At 44.1% G+C, this 23,076-nt stretch overlaps 1 protein-coding gene across 1 annotated transcript in view; it reads right to left on the bottom strand.

The window, feature by feature from the left end:
- Positions 1 to 9,498: 9,498 nt before the first annotated feature.
- Positions 9,499 to 23,076, bottom strand: part of LOC311131905 (receptor-type tyrosine-protein phosphatase U-like) — a 221,837-nt gene continuing 208,259 nt past the window's right edge. Inside the window, exons 22-27 of the mRNA XM_084165018.1 lie at positions 21,042 to 21,191; positions 19,542 to 19,862; positions 17,752 to 17,877; positions 14,779 to 14,936; positions 11,621 to 11,756; positions 9,499 to 11,385 (exon numbers count right to left, since the gene is read on the bottom strand). Of these exons, the coding sequence (XP_084021144.1) occupies positions 11,305 to 11,385; positions 11,621 to 11,756; positions 14,779 to 14,936; positions 17,752 to 17,877; positions 19,542 to 19,862; positions 21,042 to 21,191 (972 nt within the window). The 3' untranslated portion in view covers positions 9,499 to 11,304. The remainder of the gene's footprint in view (positions 11,386 to 11,620; positions 11,757 to 14,778; positions 14,937 to 17,751; positions 17,878 to 19,541; positions 19,863 to 21,041; positions 21,192 to 23,076) is intronic.

Raw genomic sequence — 23,076 nt, 5'->3', positions numbered from 1 at the left:
TAGGAAGATGAACCAGGGGAAGGGAGGTAGGGAGAGATAGATGAAGGTGTCCCACAGAACTTTGTCAATCAGTGCTAACACGCATGCACGTGCACACACACACACACACACACAAACACACATTCACACACACACACAGTCATTCCTATCGGCAGGAGAATTAAAACACTCAGACGTGAGCTGTTGTCTATGAAGTGTCAGGAACATTGGCTAAACTAAATGGAAATGGAGTAACCTCGTGGCTAACCCAATCCCTGGTGACTAGGTTATTAGTAGGCTATTACTAACACTGGTTGTCTCTATTTCCCGTTTCCCTTCTCTGGGTCCTGTCTAAAGAGACTATGCACAGAGAGAAGACATCCAAAGCCATCGAGGTGCCAACCAGAAATTGTTTATTATTCTCCCTCTCTCCCCCTCTCCCTCCCTCCCTCTCCCCCTCTCCCTCCCTCCCTCTCCCCCTCCCTCCCTCTCTCCCCCTCCCCCTCGCTCCCTCCCTCTCTCCCCCTCCCTCGCTCCCTCCCTCTCTCCCCCTCCCTCGCTCTCTCCCCCTCCCTCTCTCCCTCTCCCTCGCTCCCTCCCTCTCTCCCCCTCCCTCTCCCCCTCTCCCCCTCCCTCGCTCCCCCTCCCTCGCTCCCTCCCTCTCTCCCCCTCCCCTCTCCCTCTCTCCCCCTCTCCCTCTCTATCCCTCTCCCTCCCTCTCTCCCCCTCCCTCCCCTCTCCCCTCCCTCTCTCCCCCTCCCTCTCCCCTCCCTCTCTCCCCCCCTCTCCCCTCCCCCTCTCCTCCCTCTCTCCCTCTCCCTCTCAGGATTGGTATCATGCAGCAACAGTTACCATGGCCCATTACAGACCACTTTAAGAAGGCTACCTTTCTCACACCACATCATCCATAATATTAATCACACACAGCTTGTTCTGTTTAATGACTAAGCCTGGGGAGCCACCTGTGGAAAGGCTTTGTATTAAGGTTAATATTTTCAGTTTATGTGGGGCTAATACACTAAATGGCTGACACAAACACACACGCAAGCACACACACAGGTTGACTTTACTTTGGTCATGCTTTGGATGCCTTCTCCATTGGCAGTTCATGGGTGATCCATCTCAAGCCTAGAGGATATGTGGAAGTAGAGGCCCTCTCGTTGTGTTACTAGCTATGTTCTTATTTTCTTTTGCACTCTCCTTTTATCTACATAAAACCCCAGTCCAGTGATTCAGTGTCTGGGAGCAGAGAGAAGCTTTAAATGTGCTATCACATGGCTGGCATAAAAGTCAAAGTAGTCTTCTGATCATGTAGCAGTGTGTCGTGAGAGGCTCCCCATTATATTATACACTCGACCTCCCTGAAGTCCCTCTCATGTGCTTTTATTACACTTCTGTGAAAGTGCACACACACAAACACTAACAAACACACACACAGACACACTCACACAATATACCTGAAAGCATTGAAACATCTTTACTAAATGACTGTATGTTTCTTGTTTATCAATGAGTGGAAACATTTCACCCTCAGGTTAACCACATACAGCTCTCTGTGTCTCTACTGGGTGATTGGCTATTGATTTTACGTCTGCGTTTTAGATTGAGCCAGGGCTGCTCTGGTAACTGCAGAACAGAGATAGAAGAGAGGATGAAGGAGGAGGACAGGATGATGGTTATGGCGTCATTTCCTTTCCAGGACCATTAGAGCAAGAGGAACTAATCACGTCACACATTCTGTTTCTAAGTGGGACGTTTTTGTTGGTCAACAGGTCTCTTACTTTCGTGCCTGTAATTGATTATGGTGATATCTTGTACATGTATGCCCCTGTGACATCATTACGTATACTGTCTACCAGGGGGCGCTGAGGTTTGTTACTCACTCCAAAGCTCTCACACATCACTGTACCCTCTGTATGAGAGTGGGCTGGCCTTCCTTAGCTCTTCTGAGATTCAATCATTGGTACAGCTACCATTTTACTTGTCTAATTACATTGTCCAGCAGACAAATGAAAACTATCGCCTGTGCTCACGACTGTGTTTTGTTGATGGTGCCTTAGGCCCATATAGAGCATGGGAAAAAAGCTTTCCAGTTCTCTGCCCCTTCCGCTTCGAACGAGCTTCAAAATGTCCTGAAATTACAGGAGCTCGTCTCTTTAAATGAGTTTAAAGCTTGGTTAAACACTATGGTGGAAAATTAAGTGGGGGGCTGTCAATGTTTTGACCTCTAGTTGCACCACACTTTCCCAAACCATCTTGCTGCTCAATGTGTATATGTATGTAGTTAAACTGTAGTGCTGTGTGTTTTATGTTGTAAATGTGTCTGCAACCTTGTGTGCTGCTATTTTGGCTAGGTCTCTCTTGTAAAATAGATTGTTAATCTCAATGTAAATACATTCTATTTAAAGGTATTGTATGTTCTGATGCAAAATAAGACTGTTTTGTTGAGCAAGGGGTCTGCAGTTATACCCAACAATATCTTTGACAGTTCATGGAGAGGTCTCTGTACTCTACTGAGATGGACACAGGTGTCGTCCATTGCATTGTAAACCTTTCACATGCTTTGTAAAATTGTCCTGATACTGTAAGGATTCCTGAAGTGGTAGAGACGTAGTTTAAATCGTGCTTCAAAATACTGTCCATTAACAAATGCCTAACAATACAGAATCTTGGTAATTCACTGAGAGTTTATGGTGAATTATCTGTGTTCTATTCTATTCACTTGGAGTTGGATAGAGAGAATAATAGGAGAAAGGAACACAGTAGAGAAAGGGGTTGTATGGACGGCTGCATTGGGTTGTGTTACCTTGGCTTAGTCCTCTTCAGCTGTTTTGCCGTCATTCCGAGGCTGAGGCCTCTTTCTCTCTCTGTGCTCACTTACTGTTCAGTCCTTCAGAGGCTCTCTCAACTCCTCTCCCCTCCTATCCTCTCTCCTACGCGCTCCACTCCTCCCTTCCTCTCCTCTATGTCAATGACATACTAAAATCAAAAGAAAGTCAGAGAGAACCAGTCCTTTCATCTACTGCAGAATATAGACGACCAGAATTGGGCACGGAAATAGAGATACATTTGAAGTCATCCTTTGTAGTCTATCTCCACAGCGGTGACCATCCTCTCCTCTCTCTTCCTCTTCCCTCCTACAGAGCATAGGCTGTATTTCAGAGATAATAATACATCATCGGAATTATAAAACGTGTTGTTTGTATCCTGGATGCTGATTGGACGAGCATTCCAAGCCGTGCTGTATTGGCCATCACAGATACATCTATGCATGCAAACAGTTCCATCTGAAAATAATCACTGCGCCTCCATAAGAATATCACATTCATGTTGCAGTCCGAATGATCTCTTGTATTTATCTCTCGCACATTATTTCCCTTGCTTCCAGCCTAGCATTTAGTTTGGTACAGCAGGGGTTAATATAAGCCGTCTGCCTGTCTGACCCCGGAAGATTTGTTTCACTTTTGAAATGCAAACTCCTCTGTAGAGAGCGAGTGAATGATGCACATTGCACAGATGAGACAACTTATTCTACGCCAGGCAAAATCATGCATCATCATCATCATTATCATGGAGATATTCTATTAAATGCCAATAGAAGAAAAGCTCAAACTAATGGGCACACCACGTCATTTCAATGTGGACATTTTGTTAATATTTGGTGGAGACGTTGATCAATGAGATTTTAACCTTTAATCACCCACTCAAAACAGACAGAAGTTTGGTAAATTCCCAATGTGTTATCACTATGCTTTCAACCATCTAAAAGCACAACCAAATTCCAATGGAAAAACTATTTCAGATTTTTGGTTTACTTGACATATGAATGTCTTATCAACTGGACTAAATCAAATCAAACTTTATTTAAAGGGCATATCAATTATTAATTTGTAGACAAACTGGAATTATAGCCAGACCAAGTCTGATATTTGGTTGCGTTGACAACCAAACACAATTCAATATCCAGTTTGTCTACAAATTAATAATTGACATGTTAGATTCATGTCTCCATCTCAACCAAAAATCTAAGTTAAAGAATAGGACTACATCTAATCAAACTTTAAATGCACTTTAAATAAAGTTTGATTTGATTTAGTCCTATTCTTTAACTTTGATTTTTGGTTGAGAAGGAGACGTGAATCCAATATATCAATTATTAATGTGTAGACAAACTGGATATTGAATTGTGTTTGGTTGGGCTATTGCGTTGGGCCGAACAACGGCATTTACCAGTGACTATCTGTATTAATCCTCTAGTGCCTTATTGCTTAAGTAAACACTCCTGTATTATTCCTCTAAAACATCAACCATAACAGTATGAGATGGCATAAGACAGAGAAACGCTGGAAAAACACACAAAAATAGGAGGTGACAACCAGGGGTGTCTGATTATAACAAAGGAAGATAAACAGAAGGAGAAGGAGGAGTGATGAGAAAGTAAAATAGTTTCTCTGCAGAATTACTGTTTGTACTGTAGAGCGTATTGTTATTCTACCTCAACTACCAATAACCCTCTTGATATGCAATGTCCAAATCAATTACAGTACAGAGCAACCCACTACAGATAGTGCAGTCTGCCCAGTCAAAAGGCATTAGATGTCCTCTCTAAACCAGCAGACAGCACTGACAGGGTTACATAAGCTTTGAGCAAAGACCATAGATACAATATAATCTATTCATCACTGAGCTAAAACTGATAGGGCATATAGAGGAAGTGCAATTCTGTCAAAGACAGTCAGCCTACTTGTCTGGTCTTTAGAGCCGGAAAGAACCAGTCTAGTAATAATAAACAACACTTGATAATACCAGGTAAATACATGATGCTGACTGTAACAGGAGAGGAACGAGAGAGAGCTGGAAGAATAGGACCAGCAGTGTTCCAGGCATTGCTTCTGTACTGTGAGGAGTGTTCAGATGCCAGGCAGCCAGGTTAGTTAACTTGTGTTGTGAGGGAACGGTGTTTACTAGGCTAGGCTAGTATAACTCATCACACTGAGAAACAGGCAGGTCACGTCACCTTCGCCCCCACAGAGTTCCAGTCAAAGCTCTCCATCAGAGAGAGAGAGAGAAAGAGAAGAAGCTTGAGCGAGAGAAAGAGAGAAGAAGAAGAGAGAGAGAGAGAGACAGATGGATGGGGATGCAGAGCCTTGTGAACTGCAGAACACTGGAATAACGCAGGTCTATTATCGACTGGCCCTCAGCCATCATCTCCTCCCATCTTCCTTTTTAGATTTTTTCTTCCTTCTTCCTCTTTCCTGTCTTCATACGTTATACCATGGGATAGAATACCATTAAAATGTCATATTATCCATCCCTGTCCCTTCAGATTTCCTCACTGCCTTGGGCCATCATCACTGGTGGAGAGATACATTTACCACATGACATATTTTTCATTAGGAAGTAGTGATACTTTATGGCAGTTCAATCACCTGCTCTTAATGTAATCAATGATCCTTGCTATATAGAATTATACGTTTTCCTAAACGTTGCTTTTTTATTGTTTCTAGAATACCATTTATAAGCGGTTCTCCGCAGGGCTAGACAGATATCGTATGATCAGAGAGAGTAAAGATATGGTGTATAATCTCAATGAACGTGAGATTGATTTAATGTAAAGTCATGCTAAAGATAAGAAGATGACTTCACACAGAGATAAAGCTCAAATTGAATCTGTCGTCAGACAAGGAACACACACACACACACACACTGGGACACACACACTGCGACACACACACACACAGATCTCCACACGCCTCCCGCCCTGTGGTCAACCCCTGTGGGGTTTCAGTGTCAGAACGAGGAGAGTTTTAATTGATTCATGTGTCTGTCCGCTCCTCTGCATGACGGGATCCATTTAAAACGACAGGCCTTTAGACAGGGACAGTCGGGGAGAGGATAAGAGCTCTATTAGCAGGAGCAGCAGCAGCAGCAGTAGCACTGCATGCCATTGTCGTCACCGTCTTGAGGCTTTTCCAAGATGCCGCCCCACACACACAGAGAAAAACACACACCAAGATGCTGCCACTCTGCCATGGCGCCAGGCCAGCACCAGCTGCATACACACTCAGTAAAATCCTGGCCAGACACACACACGCCAAGCTGTCTTCACTAAAACCCTGGGCGGCTGGAAATCTCTGGAAGCCCCAAACCATTCCGTGACATTTGAGAAGTCAGACTATGACAGGGACCTGTGTAGGAGCGATAAGGGGCCACTCTGGCTCCGGGGCCCCTGGGGGTGTTGTGTGTGTGTGTGTGTGTGTGTGTGTGTGTGTGTGTGTGTGTGTGTGTGTGTGTGTGAGAGAGAGAGAGCTGCAGTGTGGCAGGCATCTTCCTTCTCCTAAGACCATCTGTCTCCTACAAACCAACAGGTTGGACGTGTAAAATAATTAATTTCCAGTATTGTTTAGCATTGGCTCTCAGCACTGGTTCTCAGTCTGGCACTGACTACCAGCCCAGCTCCTAAAAACAAGCGAGCAAGCGTTTGAAGAGGCATAGACACAAGTCTGCTAAGATGTTTGACCTAACAGGATCCATCAGATATCACAGTTAAAAGACAACATAAATAGTATCAAAAACAAGACAGGTAAAAGTCAATTGAAGACATCCAGGTGAGTGTCTTACTTGCTTCCTGTGACTCTCTGGGGAGCCCGTCTCTTCCTCCTCTCATTAAACCAGCACTACAGAGCAACTTATTGAATCTGCAACAAAGGAGCTTGGGAACAGCCACAATGATGGACACTGCCTGAGCATCCAGGTAGGCCTCAGACAGAAAGAGAACGAGTGAAAGGAGGAAATAAAGGAGAGGATGATGGAGATCCCAGGAGATGTGTTTTTCAATCCAGAAAAATAAAATAAAACAATGGCTGAACCATCTCCAGGAGTTATCAGACACAAACGGATGCAGAGCAATGAAAGGTTTCATCTGCATGGAACCTGTTTTTCTCAACACAATGGTGATTTTGTTATACACACATCATTCAATTTCATACGCTCATTCATACTGTAAGCATCCAACAGTAACAACAATCACCTCCACTGTAAGACTCCATTGTGGAGTGCCAGTAGCCTACACACACAACCACACACACGATAACCCAGTCTTCTGGGACCAACAGCCATTTGACATACAGTATTTAGTCAGCCACCAATTGTGCAAGTTCTCCCACTTAAAAAGATGAGAGAGGCCTGTAATTTTCATCATAGGTACACGTCAACTATGACAGACAAAATGAGAAAAGAAAATCCAGAAAATCACATTGTAGGATTTTTTATGAATTTATTTGCAAATTATGGTGGAAAATAAGTATTTGGTCAATAACAAAAGTTTCTCAATACTTTGTTATATACCCTTTGTTGGCAATGACACTGGTCAAATGTTTTCTGTAAGTCTTCACAAGGTTTTCACACACTGTTGCTGGTATTTTGGCCCATTCCTCCATGCAGATCTCCTGTAGAGCAGTGATGTTTTGGGGCTGTCGCTGGGCAACACAGACTTTCAACTCCCTCCAAAGATTTTCTATGGGGTTGAGATCTGGAGACTGGCTAGGCCACTCCAGGACCTTGAAATGCTTCTTACGAAGACACTCCTTTGTTGCCCGGGCGGTGTGTTTGGGATCATTGTCATGCTGAAAGACCCAGCCACGTTTCATCTTCAATGCCCTTGCTGATGGAAGGAGGTTTTCACTCAAAATCTCACGATACATGGCCCCATTCATTCTTTCCTTTACACGGATCAGTCGTCCTGGTCCCTTTGCAGAAAAACAGCCCCAAAGCATAATGTTTCCACCCCCATGCTTCACAGTAGGTATGGTGTTCTTTGGATGCAACTCAGCATTCTTTGTCCTCCAAACACGACGAGTTGAGTTTTTACCAAAAAGTTATATTTTGGTTTCATCTGACCATATGACATTCTCCCAATCCTCTTCTGGATCATCCAAATGCACTCTAGCAAACTTCAGACGGGCCTGGACATGTACTGGCTTAAGCAGGGGGACACGTCTGGCACTGCAGGATTTGAGTCCCTGGCGGCGTAGTGTGTTACTGATGGTAGGCTTTGTTACTTTGGTCCCAGCTCTCTGCAGGTCATTCACTAGGTCCCCCCCGTGTTCTGGGATTTTTGCTCACCGTTCTTGTGATCATTTTGACCCCACGGGGTGAGATCTTGCGTGGAGCCCCAGATCGAGGGAGATTATCAGTGGTCATGTATGTCTTCCATTTCCTAATAATTGCTCCCACAGTTGATTTCTTCAAACCAAGCTGCTTACCTATTTCAGATTCAGTCTTCCCAGCCTGGTGCAGGTCTACAATTTTGTTTCTGGTGTCCTTTGACAGCTCTTTGGTCTTGGCCATAGTGGAGTTTGGAGTGTGACTGTTTGAGGTTGTGGACAGGTGTCTTTTATACTGATAACAAGTTCAAACAGGTGCCATTAATACAGGTAACGAGTGGAGGACAGAGGAGCCTCTTAAAGAAGAAGTTACAGGTCTGTGAGAGCCAGAAATCTTGCTTGTTTGTAGGTGATCAAATACTTATTTTCCACCATACTTTGCAAATAAAATCATTAAAAATCCTACAATGTGATTTTCTGAATTTTTTTTTCTCAATTTGTCTGTCATCTTTTTAAGTGGGAGAACTTGCACAATTGGTGGCTGACTAAATACTTTTTTCCCCCACTGTAGTTTCTGTGATTTCATCTAGTCCAACATTAGCATCCCTGGTGGTCCAGAAGGACTGCTCTGTTAGTACTAGGTAGTCTCAGAAGAAACGCAGAACTGTTTTACCTTTGACCGAGGCATTATCCTTTGTTGATTGTTTCTGTGCTAGAAATTGTTCTGCTGTTTACGCATTTCCACTCAGTTATAGAGATGGGAGGGAGGAGAGATAAAGAGAGAGAGAGAGAGAGAGAGAGAGAGAGAGAGAGAGAGAGAGAGAGAGTGTAAGGCAGAGATCGATAAACAGACTGATGGTAGAGGGTGAGAGGTTCAAAGGTCAAGGCTTATGAACCTTATGTTCTTGTTGGACCTCTCTATGATGAATGAGTTGGTGAGGTGAGGTGGGCTATCTGTAACTCTCTGCCTTGTCTCTCTATCTGGGGTGGGATGGTGTGTAGACTGGATCGATAGATTCATCAGGCTTCTTCAATTAGGGCTCTGTAGCAGAACCAGCCAGTCAGTCAGTCTGGTTATATGATAACAGCAGACCATTAACGCTACACTTCATTAAATGATAAGGATAAATTAAACTACAGGTCAACAGAAAATACTGGGGTTCTTGGTTAACAAGCAAATTGTAATAGTGTGTAGGGGTTGTGTGTGTGTGTGTGTGTCAACTATCATCACATTCACTCTCATATTTACTTATAAGATGCTTCCTGCAAGAAAGTGATAGCCAAAGCTAATTGAAGTGCATGAAATGGTGTGACTAAAATCACATAATAACTAACTAAATGCATTGCTTAGATTTTGCCATTCCAAGTGTCGCAAAAAAAAATGTTTTGCCTACAATGCATGAATCATATGATATAAGCAACAGCGTAATATTTTATTTCTTTTCATTTATACACTATTTAGAAAATAAAACACATTGAATGAATAAATACAAATTTAAAAAGCAAATTGTTTCGGCAAACTGATCACCTTTGTTCCCACAACTAGAGACACATCATGTTATTTTTTTACATTGCTCTCTCTGAACATAGGGGTTCTCGCGTAGGGTTGCAAAATTGGGTAACTTCCCCAAACTTTCCAGGCTTTCCTGAAATCCCAGTTGTAAGATTCCCAGTTACAGGTTTCCCAGCTAGAGGATTCACTCTTTGTTTTTTGGTTCCTGATTCAGGGAATACACCAACTGGGATTTCAGGAAAACCTGGGAATTTTGGGAAAGCTATGGGAATTTTGCAACCCCAGTCTCTGGTAGCAGTGGGGACGGTCCCCCTGAAGCAGACTGGGTCACAAACTGCAATGGAAACACTAACGGCTGACTGGCATGCAGGTGCTCAAGTGTCCCTATTTATAGCAGACATAACTCATTACAAATATAAAGCAATATGTCACCAGAAATTACATATAAGTAATATGTCAAATTGGGTGACATACAGTACTGTATAACTCCAATGTCATTTATAGACATATCTCATTACAAATATGGAGTAATATATCACCAGAAGTGACATAAAAGTAATATGTCACCAGACGTGACATAAAAGTAATATGTCAAACTGGGTGGCATATAACTACAATGGTTAAACGTCACTATTTTGACATATTCTAATTAGACCATGTTGTTCATAAACACAAAGATAATGGATTGGCAGAGAGTTAATACGACAAACATCGAGAAACATCTGGAAAACATTTCTATTTACACAAACAATAAATAATAAACAAGATAGGTCCTTTCTCTACAGTATGACCATAGGATCGATGCACCCAACAGAACTTCAGTGCCATTCTCTTTGTAAACGTATTCTCTGCCGATGGAAAAATAGCCATTCCAGCCTTACCAGAGAAAACACCATTGTACAGTAACAACATCGGATGTTCACCAACAGTAGATCATTGCATAATTGACAAGATCATTGCACGTATTACAAAACAAACACACAAGATCACCCAATAGTTTACATTTTATCTGCTGCAGTTATGTGATGTCATTGTCTTGTTGTTAAACTTCAGCTTCTACTTTGTATTTTTTGTTGTTGTCATTGACATAGTAAAATAAGGCAGGAAGTTGCAGAGACCTTTGAGTATACCACCAGTGGTCAGGTGACCAGAAAAACGTCCAATGAGAAGAGGATGATCCTTCCCATTTCCTTGTCCTCTTCCTTGGGTTTGGCAGATATTATGTTGCACAGAACAAAGAGTAACTTACAGAGGGATACGAATGCAGGGGAAAGGACAATAGTACAGTATATAACAGGTAGAAGGTAGGAGCATGTCCCATCATCTCTCTCCGTCTCCCTCTCTTTCGCTCTCATTGTTTTCTTTTGTCCAGGTCCGTTATGGCAGCAAATACACTGAATCCCCCAGACCTGGGGGAAGAGAAGAGAGTGAAGCGGAGCAGAGCAGGAACCAAGCTAGACCCAGGCTGTAGACCCAAGGGGAGACCCAAGACAGAGTGGTGTGGACCAGGCCGGAACCAGGGTTGAGCAGGTCTGAAAATACAGTGCTAGATGTAGAAGTGTAGAGAGAGAAGCAGAGCAGTGTGGACCCAGACTCAGGCTCAGGCTGTAAACTCAGGCTAGGACCAGGCTGGGAGGCCCAGGTGATGTGGACCCAGTCTGAGATCCACTCCATCTCCCCTGGGCCTGAGCTGATCTGGGATCAGCGTTATCTCACTTCTATCTCACTCAGGCAGTCCAAGGCGTCCAGGTACTCCAAGGCCAGGTCATAGCAGAACCGGTACTGCTCCTGAAATCAAACACAACACAGGTGTGAACATTTCTCTACATGGACACTTTGCTATAGATCAAAGCTTGAATTCAATCAATCAGCGATCTGTATTTGAGCATGTAAATACTGTAAACCACTGCAAGTTTGACTTTGAGCCTTAAGACATGCATTCTCCTGTGCACCGTATTAGGTCTCCCGACCAAAAGAGGTTCTAAAAAGGGTATTTCCTGGTTAAATCAAGGTTATTACTTACCATGGTCTCCACCATGTTGGGTTTGGAGTTGCGTAGCGTCTTGGCAGCGTAGAAGACATCCACCACGCTGTGATGACGGATCATCTCTAGCAGCATGGTACAAGCGCAGAACGTACCGCTCCTACCACCACCGTTACTGTTACACACACAGGGAGAAACACAAGACACGTGGGTCAGTGCTTATGAGTCATTATGTATACACTTTGTGACCACTGAGAGAGGAGCCTGTGTTGCGAAATGTGTCCGAATAATTCAGATTGCGAAACCTGGGTATATGGCGCAAAAACCAGCACAGACAGACACACAGACACATGCCCATAGAGAGATAGAGAAACAAACACAGACATTGACACAAACAGAGAGACAGTCAGACACAGACATCAATGTGAGTCACGTCTCTAGGATGCAGGGCAGAGACGGAGGCTGGAGCCATAAAGTGAAATGTCACAGCTCAGTCTGAGACTCAGATCAAGGAGGCTGTCAGAAAAACAGCAACGGGGAGAACTTTGAAGACTAGCATCGGAGGAATGTTTCTCATTAAATCCAGAAACGAGGAAGGAAATCTAATACAGGGGTGCGTCTCAAATGGCACCCTATTCCCTATGGTAGTGCACTACTTTTAACCAGGGCCCATATGGCTCTGGACAAAAATAGTGCACTATATAGGGCATAGGGTGCCATTTGGGATGCAGCTTTAGCATGTCGACCCCAGAGACCAATCCAGGCTGGATAGAGATATGTAGCGTAGCTGAAGTGTAGGAGAGGCTGGGGAACTACAGCCTAGAGCAGATCCCTTTTATAGTAATTATGAAAACTGAGGAGTGTAGTAGTGAACACTTGGGGGTTTACGTTTTATCCTGCCACATTTAACACTACACACAGGCAGGCTCAGTGCTTTAAAGAGTAAAAAGTAATGGTTCAAAAACATGTGATTTTGATGGTTGTTAAACTACCAAGTGGGACCGGAACCAACACAATAACACAATCTACTGAAGCAAGGTGTGACCTCAGATTACAGTTTTTCTCAATCGCGCACAAGCAATTTTTGGACCTGTGTTGAAATGTATCTATACTGTAGCAGAACAGCAATGATCAAATATACACTGCTCAAAAAAATAAAGGGAACACTAAAATAACACATCCTAGATCTGAATGAATGAAATAATCTTATTAAATACTTTTTTCTTTACATAGTTGAATGTGCTGACAACAAAATCACACAAAAATTATCAACGGAAATCAAATGTATCAACCCATGGAGGTCTGGATTTGGATTCACCCTCAAAATTAAAGTGGAAAACCACAGTACAGGCTGATCCAACTTTGATGTAATGTCCTTAAAACAAGTCAAAAGTAGTGTGTGTGGCCTCCACATGCCTGTATGACCTCCCTACAATACCTGGGCATGCTCCTGATGAGGTGGCGGATGGTCTCCTGAGGGATCTCCTCCCAGACCTGGACTAAAGCATCCGCCAACTCCTGGACAGTCTGTGGTGCAATGTGGCGTTGGTGGATGGAGCGAGACATGATGTCCCAGATGTGCTCAATTGGATTCAGGTCTGGGGAACGGGCGGGCCAGTCCATAGCATCAATGCCTTCCTCTTGCAGGAACTGCTGACACACTCCAGCCACATGAGGTCTAGCAATGTCTTGCATTAGGAGGAACCCAGGGCCAACCGCACCAGCGTATGGTCTCACAAGGGGTCTGAGGATCTCATCTCGGTACCTAATGGCAGTCAGGCTACCTCTGGCGAGCACATGGAGGGCTGTGCGGCCCCCCAAAGAAATGCCACCCCACACCATGACTGACCCACCGCCAAACCGGTCATGCTGGAGGATGAAATAGGGGGATTCTACCGAGGATAAGGGCATCATTTCCTCGAATACATACCGAGCTACAAGCTTGTTCAGCTCTCCCTGGTCCTCCTGAACGATTCAAATCAAGCCTTGATTGTTTGAATGAGGTAGGCCTACAGTCATCTTCAGCAGCCGTGGTCAGGTCTCGGGGGTCTTTCGCTAAAAGTTTTGTGTTGGCGTGTTGCCTTTGCAGGTGCTTCAAGAGATTGGAAGTCATGTTTCTAGCAGTGGAGAGGTGTTTCTCGCCTGGGCATAGTTCACATTTTACAGTTATATTCGTACAATTTTCTCCTACTTTTTTATATTGCGCCAACAGAGGGAATAATGATCACAAATAAAAGTAACAATTTATTTATTTGATCAGTAATTGTAATAGTATTATGCAAATTGGAACAGTAACTCTGTTATATTACTCGTTACCGCAAAAAGTAATATTATTACTGTAACACGTTACTTTGTAATGCCTTACCTCCAACACTGCTCCTTAGTCATCATCTTCGACATTGTGACCTTCCATTATAAAGCTTTGCTCTGCTGTGGATTGAGGCCTATACAGTACATTCATATCAGCTGCGTTCCTCCATTGTATTCACCTTTCCTTATTTCTATTGTGGATAGTGTTTCTGTGCACCAATGGAAAGTCTACAAAACAATGTTCAAACCAGCCTTAGTATTCAATACATGGAATTGGATTGTGATGATACCGATGAATGGATCTTGCACACAATGTGCTTATTTTAATTAAATGTTTTATCAGGAATAATATTGGATTTGATATGTATGAAATTGTTTGGTGAAATATGCATAAAAGTAGAGTAATTGGCCATAATTCTGCACCTTTGGATAGTTGTACTTCTAATTTTGAGTTTTCAGTTTTGTCTGCTTGGACTCTTTTGGTATGGTTGCATTAATCTTTTTGCAGGGAGTCATGTTCTTTTGATGAATCTATTTGCAAGGTCACAGAGTTCTGTGTCTTGTGAACTCTGTTTTGAAAATCGATGGCTGCCACCTGCTTTCTGTACAGTATGTTCACAACAGGAGTCAACAAGAGCCAATGACACCTTTAGTGTGATTTTCTTTTTTTGTATAGTGTCAGTATGGCCCGAGAATTATTCAGACTAGCGCACAGCAGTAAACTTCTTAAACCAATTTCCTCAACGTTTGTGTAGATCACGCTCGCTGAAATCAATTGCAGTGCACAGGTTGTTTGAATCGTTTCTGTGTATCCTATCTGCAAACCAAACTTCCCTTGGGAATGATAAAGATTTTATGAGTGAAATGGTGGACAGTGGTAAACTCACAGACAGTGGACGATGGTACGTCCCTCTCCACACTCTCTCTGCCAGTTGTGGACCTGGGCCAGGAGGCTGAGGAAAGCCTTCTTAGAGTCTGGGACGTCACGGTATGGAGACCAGCGCAGGAACTGGAAATGACGAACCACCAGCTGACCTTCCTGGAGCTGGGGGGGGGGGGGGGGGGGGGGGGGGAGCAAGGACAGAAAGGAAAGAGAGGACAACGATAATATTGTGTTAGATCCCAAATAACAGACTTGTCAAGCACTCGATGGGAACACACACAACACATCACAGCACACGATCCACACCTTTCAGACATGTATGGCATCCTAGAGTGGACAACTCTAACCCAGAAGGACACTGGTAGAAATGGCAAAGACCTGCCACCATCTCTCTTGGCTCCTATCACTCCAGTCTCTGGTATAGTAGTGTAGTGGTCTAGTGCTTATAATAATAATAATAATAATAATAATAATAATAATAATAATAATTTGGTGGGTGCTTATATTTGTCCCAGGGGAGAACGACTGCCCCCTCTCATTGCAGCCACGTTATTTCAAGGCAGACCGTGGTACTCCCATTATAGTGAATGGAAAAATGGCAATCTTCGTGGTCAAGCTTTGTGTAAATAAAAACATGTTTTGAATACAATCACTGTACCAATAATTACTTCTAATACACCTGATGTATTTCCTTGAACTGATTATTTTAAAATCGCACACAGAAGAAGGTATAAGGATAGTTGAGTTGCTAATGGCAGCCTTCAGTACCCCGGTTGGCTTTCAAACTTGAGTTACTCAATGACAGGGGGCAGCACTGAGCTAGCCTGCAACGTCACTTCCTGGAGTAGCTCAAACTGCGCATGTTATGTCTCCATGGGACGCCATCTTAACTGACTTAATTTGACTTCAATGCACTATTGAGTATTCACATAGGAATACATGGTGTCACGTGATCGATGGCTTTCTCCATTCTTATATAAAGTACCGTATTTTCCGCACTATAAGGCGCACCGGAGTATAAGCCGCAGCAGCTAAATTGAATGATATTGAATGATGTGTACATATATAAGCCGCACTGGACTATAAGCCGCAGGTGTTTTAATGTTTAATTACCATATGTAAGGGTTCGTGCACAGAGGGGATTGTCGGGAAAGAGACAAACTGTCTCGCTCTCGTAATGTCTGTCTGTCTTGCTCTCGTTCTGTCTCTCGTTCTGTCTCTCGTACCACTCTCGGTTCCACTTTTACTTTTGCGCGCTACCTGTCTCACTCTTTTCAGGCTTCCAGCTTTTCCTGCTGGAGCCCACCGCTTAAAGGTGGGGGGCGCGGACCGGTCATAGAGCCCATAGAGTTAAAGTTGGTGGACTGTAACCTGTAAAATCCATAGATTTAGGAGGTCTTCTAGTGGCCGTTAGCTGTAAAAATCCATAGATTAGCCGCACCGTTATATAAGCCGCAGGGTCGAAAAATGGGAAAAAAGGCGCGGCTTATAGTCCGAAAATTACGGTAATTGACTTGTCCTAAATTAATACGCATTTCTGAATTGGAAATATGTTTTTTTGCATATCCCAACTCCCTCTGAGAACCCTTCGGAGAGTGGGGTCACGGCCAGGGTCAGTCACTATCAACAGCAACCCTGGAGCAATTCGGGTTAAGTGCACGTCACCTGGTCTGCTCGGGAATTCGAACTAGCAACCTTTCGGTTACTGGTCCAATGCCCTAACCGCTAGGCTACCTGCCGCCCTTTATACCATGATATAGAATACCTTGCTGGGAAATTGTGCATCATCCTCCCTCCCTGTTCCTGTTGCTGGACAGCTCTGATTGGTAGGATCAGTGGGATCCTGTGAAAAGGCAGTGGGGATCGTTTGACAGCTGCCTCCCCCTCCTGGGGGGTGACAGGGCCTCCCCCTCCTGGGGGGACAGGGCGGGACAGGGCTCTGACGGAGGTGACAGCGGGATGACATGAGGGTGAGGCAGGGGGAGGAGGGGATGCTCTAAGTGTAGGCAAGGAGAGGGATTAGGGACACTATACCTGACAGGGGGTGAGAAGGGGGAGGTAGGGAGACAGAGCAGGGAGGCTAGCTGACAGGGGGTGAGAAGGGGGAGGTAGGGAGACAGAGCAGGGAGGCTAGCTGACAGGGGGTGAGAAGGGGGAGGTAGGGAGACAGAGCAGGGAGGCTAGCTGACAGGGGGTGAGAAGGGGGAGGTAGGGAGACAGAGCAGGGAGGCTAGCTGACAGGGGGTGAGAAGGGGGAGGTAGGGAGACAGAGCAGGGAGGCTAGCTGACAGGGGGGTGAGGAGGGAGAGGTAGGGAAACAGAGGGAGGGAGGCTAGGTGACAGGGGGTGAGGAGGGAGAGGTAGGGAAACAGAGGCAGGGAGGCTAGGTGACAGGAGGGGTTGTTTTGCTAGGGGTGTTGGGAAGTGCCTGTCTGATCAACGCTGGGAGACTAAGCTAGTTACAATCACGAAGACAACACGCAGTCAACGGCTAGGAGAGAGGCACACAGCTATGGTAATACAGCACACACAGACATAGACACACACACGCATACACACTTACACACGCACGCAAACACACACACACACACTCCAAAAGAAAAGACCACAACGCACCTACAATGATTTCACAGGCATTGAAAAGGCTGATAATTTGATAATTTCATCGTTACACTGTCAAAAATACATTTTAGGTAATTGACAATCATTCTAAAGTGTACAGTGACTAATGCATGCCTCATCTCCCATGTTCAGTAGACAGACTACGAAAAGATAAAAGGGGCCATTAGGCTCTCTACTAAATACGCATGAAGAGACAACGGATAAATATGTTTTAAAGAACATCACCAAATTAAAGAGATATGACTAAACTGTCAGACTGGCTGTGTCAGCCGGTTAATTTTCAACTGTAGTCCCTTAACTTATAAGAGCAAAAAAAGGGACTTTGACAGCCAGTCTGTCATTGACCACGACCTACCCGCATGATGTTCTGAACCCGGAACAGACGAATTATGACGTCATCATCAGCCATTATGGACAGGAGCTCCACTGTCATTGGTCCAAACTGCTGCAGCCCAGGCTCTGGCCAGTACTGTAGACACGGCTGAGTGAGTGAGAGAGCGAGAGAGAGCGAGAGCGAGAGCGAGAGCGAGAGAGAGAGAGAGAGAGAGAGAGAGAGAGAGAGAGAGGGAGAGAGCGAGAGAGAGAGAAAAAAAAAATAGGAAGAGAAAGAGAAAGAAGGAAGATAACCGGTGATTAGCGGACTATGGAGGCAGAGGAGTGAAATCAAATCATTATGTCACAGAGCAGGATGGCAGAAGTCAATAACAAGACACCTGAGGATCGACAGGACAGACATTTAGACAGATCCACAATTATCCAACCAATAGCAGCAATGTTAATTGCATGAGCAGAAAACACCGTCATCACTGAGTACAATCAATCCCATAACACCGCACGCACGCACGCACACACACACACAGTTTTATAGCATTTCACATCTTTTGAATAATTAATCACTCTAAATCATTACCATTAGCCCATTATAAATTAATGCAGTGTGGTCAGGGGGGAAAACCTCAGCAGCAACTGGGAGAGATACACATGGAGTCAATCAGGGATTGGTGCACAGAGCACACAGACCGGGCCAAAGTATTTAGTCAATACAGGTCGCAGCTGCTTCAAAGACTCTCGACAACCGAAGGGAGGAACGGAGGGATGGAGACACTGGGGAGTGTAGTGTTGAATTGCTGACAGTGTTAGCTGTGACAGCGTGGGGGACGGAGAGGGGAGCAGAAAGGGAGGGAGGGAGGGAGGGAGGGATAGAGGGAGGGAGCAGGAGGCCCAGGGGAGGAACAAGGTAGCGATAATGTCCTGTCACATTGACAGAGAGGTATTAACGAGGTGACGGGGGCAAAGGGAGAGATAAATATTTATACACAGAGACAGGTAGCACAGACGACTGGGGTACACTGTTAATCTACAGGTAGAGAGAGAAAGGGAAGGAGGGAGAGGGGGATGGGAAAGAAAGAAAGAAAGAAGAGAGAGAGAGGAGAGATGAGGGAAAGGAGGAGAGAGAGCGAGAGAGAGAGAGGGGAAAAAGAGAGCAATTAAGACATGGCAGAGAAGGATAGCAGGACAGAGACGATACATGGAGGATGAACAAGAGAAGAGATGGAGAGAAAAGTAAGGAGAAAGAAAGAGAGTGAGTGGAGAGAAAGGGTCGAGGAAGGAGAGAGAGTTGAGGAGAAAGAGCGAGAGTAGACGAGAGAGACAGCCAGTTCTAAATGAGAGCAATGGAGTAAACATTAGCCAACCCAGCACCATGACACAGTGACAGGTGAAAGATAAGAAGGCCACAGACAAACCCACACATGAGCAAGCACACGGGTGACGTGCTAGATGAGGGAGAGACGGGGTAAAAACAGAATGATAAGGATGTGGTAATGCCCTGACAAGCAGGCAAAAAATGTATCATCTTATTAATTAATCTACACAAAGGCTATAAATCAGCTTGCTATTTACATTTTTGTCATTTAGCGGACGTTCCCATCAAGAGCAACTTACAGTTAGTGCATTCAGCTTAAGATAGCTATGACATGGGATTGGTCAGAGTACAGCTTTGACCAATCGCGTATGAGGATGAGAGATTTGACCGGTACCTAATAGCCACAGGGCTTCCTCAGTCAGTAAGTCAGTCAGTCAGTTCATCAATTCACTCCCCACTTCCTTCCTCAATCCTCTGCCCCTCACCTCCCCTCTTCTCACCCAGGCAGAGTTGGACTGGTTGATCTGGTTGAGCATCACCACTGAGGTACATCCATAGTCATAGACCAGCCTCCAGAAGTCTGCCGTGGTTCCCGGTAACGGGTGTGGCGTGACCACGAAGGCGGCGGGCCGGTGGAAGCTGTCGGTGAGAGCGGCGTTGATGTAGTTGTTCCCCTCGGCAATGCCCTCAGTGGTAACCAGGAAGGCCAGGGCACGGTCGGGAGGCAGGACGTCCATGCTACGGTTCTTCTCGCGGTTCCTAGGCAACAGGGACACACTGCACTCCTCTACGTCCAGGTGAGGGGTCACAGAGTTCAACGTCTGGAGAGAGGGAGGAAGGGATGGAGAGAGATAAAGAAGGAGAGAGAGGGTGAGATGAAGGGGCACAGACAAGGTAGAAGATGATGATGGAGAAGAGGAGATGTGGGAATGTGAGAGACATTTGGGAGAGATGGAAGAGACAAATTGAGAGGAGTGCAGTGAGACAGAGAGAGACAGAGACAGACGGAGCGAGAGAGAGGCAGAGAGAGAGAGAGAGAGAGAGACAGACAACTGTCTAATCCTCATCTGGCTGAAACTTTAAAATGCATTTAGCATCAGTCAAAAAACTATGAAGGGGCTTAAAGGATAAAAACATTTAATCACAAACCACATGCATTATAAATAAGCACATTATGAGGCTTTGGGAATTGAAATTGGAGGGGAAATTAAACTGATTATTTAACTTGCTGTGTATTGTGTTGAATAATAACTCCCTATTAAGTTTGACAGTATGAATGGTGCATTATAATTATTACTAATTTACATTGCATCAGGATTACATCTTGGAGATACAGTATGTGTTGAAATGATAAATCGGTAATCAAATGGCACCCTATTCCCTATTTAATGTACTACTTTTGACCAGGGACCATAGGACTGGTCAAACATAGTGCATTGTACAGGGAATAGGGTGCCATTTGGGATGCATCCTAAATATCTGATTTCAGTGAGGGTATTTCATTGAACTATAATAACTGTCATGAATGTATTTATTAGCCTGGTCTGAAAAAGATAAGTAGCTGTAATTATGCATGGTAAAGGTCACTAATGATTTGTGTCAATAAAATGGAAGAGGAGGAAGATCCATCTAGCCAGATTAACTAAGATCATCTCATAGAGAAATAGGAATTACTGTAATATACAGAAAAATGCAATTTACGACCTCAGACTGCTGCAATAGACCATGAATACAGCTAAGGGCATGGTACTGTACTGTGCCATGACTAGTGGTTTGGTGAGAGTTAGTGGATCTAAGTTTGCACCATTAATACTAGTAAGAGAATAACATAATTATTATGTGAAATGAATTCCACTGTTAGAATAAACATAATCTCCAACCATTTTCTTTACAAACCATATCGAGGACATCAAGACGTATTGGGAAAGAAGTCAAATTCAAGTTGTCAGATAGTTTCTGGTTGCTAAAACAATGTTTACAAAACATCCTACTAGTATTACCTGGAACTCCTCTCGTAGCTGGGAGGTGTTGCTCTGTGAGTCAACCCTCAGCATCTCCTTATAGGTCAGAGCAAACTCAATAACTGGTATAGCTGTCTCTCCACACAGGCAGGCCTCCAGGATGGCATCATGGATGAACACATACTGCTCCTGAGAGAGGGAGGTAGGGGGGAGGGAGGGAGGTGGGGGGGTTGGGGAAGGAAGGTAGGAAGGAGGAAGGATGGACGGGAGGGAGGGAGGGAGGGACAAGACAGTGAGATTGAGAAACTAACAAGAAACGCCTATTATCTGGTTTTGATTATAGAACCATAATTGCTAGCGGTTTGGGGGGGAGTGTAACATTGGGATCTGATTACTGTTGTTAATGTCGACTAATTGTCAACTTTCTTCACATCACTATGCCCACACACAAATGTTGTTTTGCAAACCTTTAACAGTCTAAAAACTGGGAAAGGAGAGGGTGTTAGAACATACATCAAAAGAGCCACCAAAGAAAAAACAAGTGAGACAACAATACAGATAAAAACAAATAAAAACATAAAAATTACACGGTGTGCAGGTGTGGTTGGAAGCCCAAGGGCTTATATGAAAACCATAACACAAAAAAACAATATACAATAAATAAGTAAAAATAAAAAGGTTTGTTAAAACAGATAACAAAACCTCCTAATTATAAATGTATAAATGAATTGATATACAGTACCAGTCAAAAGTTTGGACACACCTACTCATTCCAGGGTTTTTCTTTATTTTGTACTATTTTCTACATTGTATAATAATAGTGAAGACATCAAAACTATGAAATAACACATATGGAATCATGTAGTAACCAAAAAAGTGTTAAACAAATCAAAATATATTTTATATTTGAGATTCTTCAAATAGCCACCCTTTGCCTTGACAGCTTTGACAGCTTTGCACACTCTTGGCATTCTCTCAACCAGCTTCATGATGTAGTCACCTGGAATCCATTTCTATTAACAGGTGTGCCTTCTTAAAAGTTAATTTGTGGAATTTATTTCCTTCTTAATGCGTTTGAGCCAATCAGTTGTGTTGTGACAAGGTAGGGTGGTATACAGAAGATAGCCCTATTTGGTAAAAGACCAAGTCCATATTATGGGAAGAACAGCTCAAATAAGCAAAGAGAAACAACAGTCCATCATTACTTTAAGACATGAAGGTCAGTCAATACGGAACATTTCAAGAACTTTGAAAGTTTCTTTAAGTGCAGTCGCAAAAACCATCAAGCACTATGATGAAACTGGCTCTCATGAGGACCGCCACAGGAATGGAAGACCAACAAGTTACCTCTGCTGCAGAGGATAAGTTCATTAGAGTTACCAGCCTCAGAAATTGCAGCCCAAATAAATGCTTCACAGAGTTCAAGTCACAGACACATCTCAACATCAACTATTCAGAGGAGACTGTGTGAATCAGGCCTTCATGGTCGAATTGCTGCAAAGAAACCACTACTAAAGGACACTAATAAGAAGAAGAGACTTGCTTGGGCCAAGAAACACGAGCAATGGACATTAGACCAGTGGAAATTTGTCCTTTGGTCTGGAGTCCAAATTGGAGATTTTTGGTTCCAACCGCCGTGTCTTTGTGAGACGTGGGTGAACGGATGATCTCCGCATGTGTATTTCCCACCGTAAAGCATGGAGGAGTTGGTGTTATGGGGTGGGGGTCCTTTGCTGGTGACACTGTCTGTGATTTATTTAGAATTCAAGGCACACTTAACCAGCATGGCTACCACAGCATTCTACAGCGATACGCCATCCCATCTGGTTTGGGCTTAGTGGGTCTATCATTTGTTTTTCAACAGGACAATTACCCAACACACCTCCAGGCTGTGTAAGTGCTATTTTACCAACAAGGAGCGTGATGGAGTGCTGCATCAGATGACCTGGCCTCCACAATCCCCCGACCTCAACCCAATTGAGATGGTTTGGGATGAGTCGGACGGCAGAGTGAAGGAAAAGCAGCCAACAAGTGCTCAGCATATGTAGGAACTCCTTCAAGACTGTTGGAAAAG

The sequence above is a fragment of the Coregonus lavaretus genome (genome assembly GCF_964263955.1).
Source record: "Coregonus lavaretus genome assembly, chromosome: 7".
Classification (NCBI taxonomy): domain Eukaryota; kingdom Metazoa; phylum Chordata; class Actinopteri; order Salmoniformes; family Salmonidae; genus Coregonus; species Coregonus lavaretus.
Note: the sequence above shows the minus strand (reverse complement) of the source record. Positions and strands in the feature narration are given on the sequence as shown.